Here is a 10000-nt window from a genome sequence, read left to right on the forward strand (position 1 = left end):
TCCAAGTCAGCAAGTGCATCTAGAAAGCCAAATCACTCGCAGGACCAGAAAGGGTCAAAGTCGACGAAGGGCAAGGTTTGTTATCGTTGTACATCTGATTTGCATATGGCTGACAAGTGTCCTCATCGATCTACTACTTGTCGATACTGCAAGAAACGAGGACATCTCGAAAGAGCCTGCATCACCAAGCAGAAACGAGGTGAAATTCACCACGTGGATGACGAACCTGATGATCGAGGTGAGATCGTTTCTGATTGTGATGTTGATGATATGCCTATCTACAAGATTCGATCGGGTAGTGGAAAACACCCTCCGTATACTGTAATGGCGGAAATCAATGATGTTTGTTCACCAATTTGCATGGAAATCGATACAGGTAGTGCTGTATCCATCATCACCAAATCTGATTACGAGAAATTGGGTGCACCAGTGTCGTCTCTTGTAACTCAATCAGTCCAGCTCATTGGGTTTTCCGGTTCCATCATCCCCTGTTTAGGTGAAGGGAAATTTCCAGTGTCAATAAATGGGCAAAAGCACACTGTTCTCTTGCGCATTGTCGATACAAATGGTCCATCTCTGTTGGGCAGAGATCTTCTCTCACTTTTCAAACTAGAATGGAGGGAAATATTCTCGGTGAAGTCTGAAATTGATAATGCTCTTATACGCGCAAAGCTGCAGGAGGAAATGCTTCAGAAATTTGAGAGTTTGTTTGACACGTCAACTGTCGGCAAATTAAATTCAACTCAGGTCACTTTGCGTGTAAATGATTCAAAACCTGTGTACATGAAGGCTCGTTCAGTACCATTTGCAATCCGGGAGAAATACGAGCAAGGCCTCTCTAAACTGGAGGAGGAAGGTGTAATACGCAAAGTTGAATTTTCGAAATGGGCTTCACCTACGGTTCCGGTTCAAAAACCAGACGGAAATGTACGTATCTGTGCTGATTACTCGCGCACCATCAATGCTAATTCGGATTTAGAAAAATATCCGTTACCTACCATAGACGAAATTCGTGCCAAGTTGAATGGTGGGCAGAAGTTTACGAAGCTTGATTTATCTCAGGCGTACCACCAGCTAGAGCTTGATCCTAAGTCGAGGGGGTATACTACAATCAATACCCACCGTGGTCTGTTTGAATATGTACGTCTACCGTTTGGCATTCATTCAGCAGTCTCCATATTTCAGCGTACTATGGAGACTCTCCTGGCGGGTATCGATGGCTGCATTGTGTATGTAGATGATATTCTAGTCACAGGTCGAAATGATGCAGAGCACAAAAGAAATCTGGAAATGGTTTTGCAGCGGCTACAAGATGCGGGAATGCGTTTGAAAGCCACGAAAACCGAGTTCATGCTACCGCAAGTCTCGTACCTTGGTCATACTTTGAGTGCGAGTGGTATGGCGCCTTCGCCAGGAAGAATCGATGCTATGGTTAATGCCAATGCTCCTACGTCCGTTAGTGAGCTTCAATCGTTTATTGGGTCTGCGAATTATGTTCGCAAATTCATACCCAATTTTGCTCGGATTATGGCGCCACTTTACGCTCTGCTAAAGAAAGATACTGTTTGGAGATGGTCAGATTCTGAACAGACAGCGTTCCTTACGATAAAGAATGCTTTATGTTCCACGGAGGTTTTGGCGCACTATTCGGCGGGTCTGGAGCATGTCTTGCAATGCGACGCATCAGGAACGGGTCTTGGTGCGGTTCTTTTACAGAAAAACGAAAATGGTGATTACCAACCCATTTCGTATGCGTCTCGTCTGTTGAATAAAGCGGAGAGAAACTATTCAAATATTGAACGGGAGTCACTCGCTCTTGTGTTTGGTGCAACCAAATTTCGCCAATATCTCCTGGGAAAGAAATTTGTCCTTGAAACTGATCACAAACCTCTGGTGAAATTGTTCGGCATGCAGGAAGGTGTTCCGTTCCTGGTTTCTTCCAGATTAAAGAAATGGAAGTTATTACTTTCAGCGTATGACTACACCATCCAACACATTGCGGGAAAGGCAAATGTTCTGGCAGATTTCATGTCTAGAAAACCAATTTCTGGAAATCCTTCTACCCCGGAACTAGGTGAAACACGTGTACTTTTCATTGAGGACGAGCTCATTGATGCTCAAGTTGTATTGAATGCCACTGGAGATGATCCAGTTCTAGAGCGTGTTCGTCACTACACTTTGAATGGTTGGCCAGAGCATGTGAAAGAGGTGGAGTTACAGCCGTACTTTGTAAAGCGCTGGGAACTATCTATTGTAAATGATGTATTACTCTGGAATGAACGAGTGGTAATCCCCATGGCTTTGCGCGCGATGCTCTTGAGTGAATTGCACTCGGAACACACAGGCGCTGTACGAATGAAACGTATGGCACGTCGATATTTCTGGTGGCCAAAGATGGATGACGAAATTGAAGATACCACCAAAATGTGCGCTACGTGTCAAGAACAGGCACGCAAACCTAGTAAATCCTATGCTACCTGGTCATGGCCGTCGGGTCCATGGCGTCGTCTGCACATAGACTTTGCGGGTCCATTCATGGGCAAAATGTTTCTGGTGATTGTCGATGCGTATACGAAATATCTGGAAATTGTCCCGATGACACATGCCACATCAACGGGTACTATCAAAGCTTTGAGACGTTTGTTTGCCACATTCGGTCTACCCACTCACATCGTTAGTGATAATGGGACCCAGTTCACTAGTGCTGAATTTACCTCGTTTCTCCAGAAAAATGGAATCGCACACACTCGTTCAGCTCCCGGCCATCCGGAGACAAACGGTCTCGCTGAGCGATATGTCGGTCATTTTAAAGCTAAAATGAAAGCAATGGGAACAGAAGGTGACGACCTAGATACACGACTACAACGATTTCTAATGACATTTCGGTCAACTCCTACGGCGAATGGTAAATCACCGGCAGAAATGCTATTTAATCGCCAACCACGACTACGTTATGATGCTTTGAAAACAACACGGAATGCGGAGGCACAATCTTTCAATCAAAACCAGCATTTGCTACCAGAATACAAACCGGGTGATGCTGTGTTTGCGTTACGTTTTCAAAACCATGGTACAACCTGGGTCCCTGGTGTTGTTCTCTCTATCTGCAGTGCTATGAATTACTCTGTCCAGGTAAATGATGTGGTCTGGAAACGACACCGTAACCAACTCCGGCCACGTTCAATACCACTTTCTCAGTTAGCAGAACAGACACGTTCTGCACCACAGCAGCAACAACTCCAGCCGCAGCAGCAACAACTCCAGCCGCAGCAGCAGCAGCAACAACAACTGTCACCACAACAGCAACAGCCTCAGCCGCAGCAGCAGCAGGTGCCACAGCAGTTGCCGCCTCAGAAGGCTCAACAGCCGACGACTTCACAGCAGAAAGAGCAGCCCATGCAACAGTCGCAGGATGAGCAGGGTCAACAGTCGTTAGCTTCTACAGCCCCAGCTGATGCTGTACCTGTTGACCGGCAGGTGACTCGATCTGGTCGGTCAGTCGTAAGACCAGCTCGGTATAACGGATGAGACATTTTATACATGTAGGATATGTAATTATTATATTATTTGCATGGATTGATTGAGATGATCGTGAATGCATGTACGTGGTTCTCTTGTTGCATTTGTATATATCAGTATAATGCTCTGTATAGTACATACCACACATAGAACATTGAACTTTGATAATTGGCACGTCAGACGATGGTACATTATTACATTGTCTGTTCTATGCTATTGTTCCTTGTCATGAAAATGTTTTGTTTTCGGTGTTACCTATTTTTGCGAGGGGGATATTGTTATATATGCACTCTGATGTAATATATTATGTACTCTGTATGCATTTGTATATACTCATTGCGCATGCTCTGAATCATGGTCTTACTCTACATGTATCCATGCCGGCTGGTTGACTCTGGTGAGCTGCGTGTGAGACTGCATGTAGGGTGTACGTGGATACACAACAACCTGCTAGTTGAGCTGGCTAGTATCGGAACTTCACCTGCCGTTCCGCCTGGACCAAGCTCCGAACCGCCTGCGAAACGAAACTGTTCCCTGGATGACCTCCTTGGTGAGGAAATAGCAAATGAAGGCGAGTCTGTGGTAGCGGAGGTGATGGCTTACCTTCAGGAGAGGCCCGTGAGTAGAGCGAGTGATCCGCGCACTTGGCGGGCTGCCATTGAGTCTCGCTTTCCTCGCCTGGCAAACCTTGGTAAGCGGTACTTGTGCATACCGGCAACGTCGGTATCGTCAGAGCGAGTATTCTCTTTTGCCGAGAGAACTGGGCACAAGCGCCGCAGCAGACTCCCAGCAACAATGATTGATGCCATTGTCTTCCTACACAAGAACACATTCCTTTTGAAGCTGTCAGAGAATCCCCTCCCTGGGCCAGAGGTACCACTCACTCTCGCCACAGATGATGATGCTGAAGAAGTTATATTTCTCGCCGGCCGAGCGGAGCGAGTGAGGCCAGAAAGGATTTCTCGCCCAACAAAATTATTTTTCTTGCGAATATGGAATCTGATGTTTTCTCTTTTTGTTGCTGTTCTTTATGCCTGACTCCTTCAGTCAATTTTTGTGTCTCACCAGTGTCCCCACCCTCCCACCCTTCATGTCTGCCCATCTTCTTCCATTTCTTTCTTGGCTGTAGATATGTTGTGCCTGTTTTTATGCTGCCATGTTGCCACTTGGGTTATACACCCGGTTTTTTCCCTCATTCATGTGTCCGTCGGCGCGAGGGTTTTTTCCCGGCTGGCTCGGTCCAGAGAAATTAATCTGACGGTCCCAAGTGGTGCTTGTCCTGGCTTATTTATGTTAGGTGAATGTACTCATTCTTTCCTTCTGGGGTCTGTCCCCCTGTTGTTGCTCCTAGTTTTCTTCTGCATTCCGGTTCACATCTGGCTGCGGCCTACTATCCTCAAACATCTGGCTGCGGCCTACTACCCTCACTCTGTGTGCTCCTGCTCTGTTGTCTGGGTCCATGTCGTTATGTCGGTGTACGTGGAGCGAGAATGTGAAGATCCTCCTCCACTGCCGCAAGTAGCGCAGGTGGTACAGGACACAGTGGACACCTATAGCACTTGCAGCTCTCTGTGTTCTAGGCAGCTAGTCTCCTAGACATTCACTCATTACTACTACACTATACTAATACAGTAAACACCTGGTTTAATTAAGCGACCACCCCACGGTGCAAGCAAAAGCGGTCGTTAAAGCCAGGTGGTCTTTACAACCAGGTCACACAGTGTCTGTGTAGAACTGTCGGTGCATGGAAAAAATGGTCGTTAAGAGCAGGTGGTCGCTAAACACAGAGGTCGCTTACACCAGGCTTTACTGTATATCAATTCAACATATTCACCACGCAATTGTCAATGAACAAAAAAATTACAAAGTACATAAATTATAACACACACACACACTTCACTCTCCACACTTCACGCTTTCTCTTTTGTGCGCCTTGCTGTGTGGTTGTGTATTTCTTTAGTGGACCTGACAGCCCTGCTTTAGTTAGAAAAGTTGCCTGACGATTGAAAAACTCAAGAAACTCGGAGTAGCAACGGATTGTGTTTTCTTGGTGAGGACCGCTTCCATTGTAAATTATAATAATATATTTTGTCTTGATTCTTGAATTTCCTATCATGAGACACGAAATGCAACAGATATGATTGAAAAAATGTGATATTAATTAACAATTTTTATGTATTTTTTTACAATGGCTGCTAAAGGGTACCCGTTAACCCGCCCGTTAAGAAAAATACCCGTTCGTTAGTTAAAGGTACACCCGTTTGACCCCTACTTGAAGTTAAGAGTCGTGGTCGCTACCTCCAGGAATAACGAAGAGCAAGAAGGGAATTCACTTCGCTTTCTGCAAGCACTGAAACATTGATTTCAGCGTTGGACACCGAGGTTTCAACGATATCACCAGGCATGTCAAGTCGCAGTTGCACCAGAAAAATTCCAAGGTCGTTGCTGGCAAACGAGTACGCAAAACTCTGAAAAATCCCGCAAAACTCTGAAAAATCCCGCAAAACGGCACTGGGCCGTACGCATGGGGATAGAGGGCACTTGGTAACACTGGAGGACGCGTACTTTCCAACCGACTCGAGTGACTTTGTGCGTGTCTGTGTGAGCTTTGTGCGTGCGGGCGAGTTAACCGGTGCACACAACACCAAAGCAAACTAACCTTATCGATATTGGTGACGATGCCGATCAGCCCGATGGTGTTGACCATGGCGGGAACGGCAAACCCTGGCAGCCTGCCGCCACGCTTTGCACCAGCCATCGTGTCGGCGCTAGCGGGGGCGTTGCCGGCAGCAACAGCAGCAGGGTTGGCTACTGTAGTTGGCGCCACATTAGCCCACAGAGCGGCATGCTCCGCCGTACCAGGAGCCGGGCCAGCACTGTTGTTCCCACCACTCGCCCCATCATCACCGCCATCGGCCATGCCGTCGTCATAATCCTCCGGGCCAATCAGCACGGAGCTTCCCTTGCGCACGCGGTTTATGTCAAACCTGGCATGTGAACAAGAGCATTGAAAGACAGCGCTCATCACAGTGCAAGCCACTAACGACGTGTGACTAATTCTTCTCTTCTTAGGGGTCGTCGCAAAGGTTTTTTGTCGTCCCTGAAACGAACATGATTCATTTGGGGGGGAGGGGGTGCGAGCCAAAATCGCACGTCGACCGACACTGTACATATGACATGTACATGCATGCGATTTCCGTCGTCCAGCATAGCAAGCTGTGTTCGTTTCAGAGGGAGGGGAGGGGGTCCGAGTACGAAATGAACGATGTTCGTTTCAGGGACGACAGAAAACTTTTGCGACGACCCCTTTACTCCACAAGCGGTCTCTCTACAGCGAATATTAAAAGTAATGAGCCCTCACAAAACAAAGGGAAAGGACCAAGGAACTACAAGTTATGCTATAATGTCCACTAACACCACCAGTTACTTGACAATCGGCTCCTGCGATAACATTGCATGACCATGACTCCATCAGACTCCATCCGAGTCTACCCATCACATAATCATAAGTTGTTTACATATGTGTACAGTGTTCACGTATATGAATGGATTTTGAACATGTGAGTGCGCACATGATCTATAGCACAGCGACGACCCAGGCTTTCTCCCTTACTTGTTCAACTCGGCTTTGACCGACTCTAGTGTGGGGAATTGGAGATTCGGTGGCATTCCACCTCCTTCCTCGTACAGAAACTCCACGGTGGATTGTGCAATGTCAAATAGACCTGCACAGGTGGGATACAAAAAAAAAGAAGGAGAAATTGAAGTCAATGAAAACAACTGAGTGTGTACATGCACATCCTTAAAAAACAAATACAAACACACAGACACACAGATGTAAACATATGCATCAACACCCCCACACACCCACACACACGCATGTGCACGCACGCACGCACACACGGACGCACGCACACACGCACCCCATACACACAGGCGGCCAGCAGCAGACAGAGAGACAGATACACGCACACACACGCACCCCCCCCCCCCCACACACACACAAAACGCCTAAAGACATGCACACGCACACGCACACGCACACACACACACACACACACACACACACACACACACACACACACACACACACACACACACACACAATGTACCATGTACCATGTACCATGTATAGTATACGCTCGTCGCAAGAGAAGCACGCAAATCTGCAAATGCACTGGATGTGCATCCACAGATTTCTCTTATAGCAACGATAGCGAACAAGATCTGAATGAGACAGATCAAGACTTGCGCCAGATAACTGTCCAATCCAAACAACTGGCGAAGCCATGTGAATCGACCACCAATGCACACCTGGTCTACACCACACGGAGTACATCGGCATGTACGCACGCACACACACACACACACACACACGCACGCACGCACACCTCAACTTACCCATGCTGAGAGCACCGCGGATTTGGCCGAGGCCTTGTGTGCGTTCATCGTTGTTGCGGAATCTGGAGCGGATGATGGGAAAGACTTTCTTTTCCCAGGCTGTAAGTAGCAGTGTGTTAGGATCAGTTGACTGAGCTGGACATGCCATGTTGCACACAGCACAAGAATTCAAGACAGGAGCAGAACAAGTTGAAAAAAAGCTGTTAGGTTACGGCTGTCGGTGCGAGCGCGCGCGCGTGTGTGTGTGCGTGTGCACGTGCGTGCGTGTGTGTGTGTGTGTATGTGGGTGGGTGTGCGCGTGCATGCATGTGTGCGTGTGTGCGCTAAGCGCATGATCAGTAGAGCTAGATACACCACCAACTAGACAGGTTTCTAAGATCCTAAGGCTGCGTGTCGTCCTCCCCCCCCCCCCCCCTCCCCCTCCCCTAGCCTAGCCTAGCTGCTACCACTGCCTGGATGACTAGAATTCCTCACATGATGGTGCAATGCCGTACTGACAACTCACCTGCTTCGACATCGGGACTACCACCATTGCGATGGTCTCGTTCGGCTTGGTCAGAGCTCGCCGCCTCGCGCTCCTTCCTCTCCTGGTGATCGTCCTTGGCGAGGTGCGCGTGACCGAGCAGAGCACTGGCTGACATGCTGTGACCGGTGTGCAGCATGTTAGGGCCCACACCCTGGAGACAGGGGTCGCCGGGCGATAGCGGACGATAGCGCACGCGGTCGTCCGCCGCTGTCACGCTACCACCGTCAGCAGCCGCGGAATCGGCACCGTCGATGCTCGCAGGGACGTCGGGTTTCTCCTCCGCGGTCGCCATGGCATCAACAGCGTCAGAGTACGCCGAAGCGGCGGCATTGTCGGCTCCCCACGCGGGCGGCAGCAGGAAATCCGTGCCCACCGTTGTCGTCATGGAAACATCAGCAGTGGCCGAGCTCGCCGCTCCACCATCCACTGAGCTGGAAGCGGACGCCGCAGCCAGCACGGGTGGTGTTGTAGCGGCGTCGGCGGGAGACTTGCGACTGAGCGGCGTGTAGAACGAGGAAGCAGAGCTCCTCCGCGATTGGTGCAGACTGACGTCCTCACTCTCCAAATCATCATCATCATCGCCGTCGCCCGCATCGTTGTCAAGGTTGCAGGTGTTGAACGGACGAGGCAAGCAGACGCCGAAGAACGGCAGCTCTCGCATCAACGTCATGATGTCATCCATGGCGGACGCGTAAGAGGAAATGGTGTGCGCGGCCTCCTGTGCCGCGTGCCCCTCCGCGTACGCGAACGGCTCCTGGCCAAAGTTTACGTGTGCCAGTATGTGCTGTCGTAGTGCACACGCACGCACGCACGCACACAAACACACGCACACAAACACACACATCTACATGTATACAAACGACGTACACAGACATAATTGAGACATTGCAAGAGAAATTGACACGTGTCTGTACGGACGAATTGGCACAGCATTGTAACTTGCTCTGCATCTTTTCCACGTGGATCAACTATGCGATTGCTGTCATCTTCGTGCATAATGCCCTTAGCATTACAAGTACTTTAAGTTATTGGGAAGCATTTCCGCCGTTGCACACCAGAACACACACATTCTCCCATGCTGAAACAGCGAGTCTCACCAGCTCCCCCCCCCCCCCCCCCCCACCACCAAACACAGATCTTGTCTCACTATTACACTACATTTTTTTTACTAAGAACATAGCCCCCTACCGAGAGACATGTGGAGACACTGGATCTCCACTCATTACCACAGTCATCAGGCACTCACCCCCCCCCCCCCCCCCCCACACGCACACACACACAAAGCCCATCCTCCTCACCACTCCTCACTCCCCCCCCCCCCCCCACACACACAGCCCATCCTCCCTACCACCCCCCCCCCCCACACACACACACAGCCCATCCTCCCTACCACTCCCCCTCCCCCCCCCCCCCCCACACACACACACAGCCCTCTCCACCCCCCCCCCCCCCACACGCACACACACACAAAGCCCATCCTCCTCACCACTCCTCACTCCCCCCCCCCCCACACACACAGCCCATCCTCCCTACCACCCCCCCCCCCCCCACACA

The 10000-nt window shown here is 49.6% G+C and overlaps 1 protein-coding gene across 1 annotated transcript in view; it reads right to left on the reverse strand.

Moving 5' to 3' along the window:
* Window positions 1-10000, reverse strand: part of LOC135821073 (uncharacterized) — a 46363-nt gene that overhangs the window by 32685 nt on the left and 3678 nt on the right. Inside the window, exons 2-5 of the mRNA XM_065334137.1 lie at window positions 8426-9230; window positions 7921-8055; window positions 7133-7244; window positions 6179-6506 (exon numbers count right to left, since the gene is read on the reverse strand). Of these exons, the coding sequence (XP_065190209.1) occupies window positions 6179-6506; window positions 7133-7244; window positions 7921-8055; window positions 8426-9230 (1380 nt within the window). The remainder of the gene's footprint in view (window positions 1-6178; window positions 6507-7132; window positions 7245-7920; window positions 8056-8425; window positions 9231-10000) is intronic.

Source organism: Sycon ciliatum, chromosome 7 (genome assembly GCF_964019385.1).
Source record: "Sycon ciliatum chromosome 7, ocSycCili1.1, whole genome shotgun sequence".
Taxonomy (NCBI): domain Eukaryota; kingdom Metazoa; phylum Porifera; class Calcarea; order Leucosolenida; family Sycettidae; genus Sycon; species Sycon ciliatum.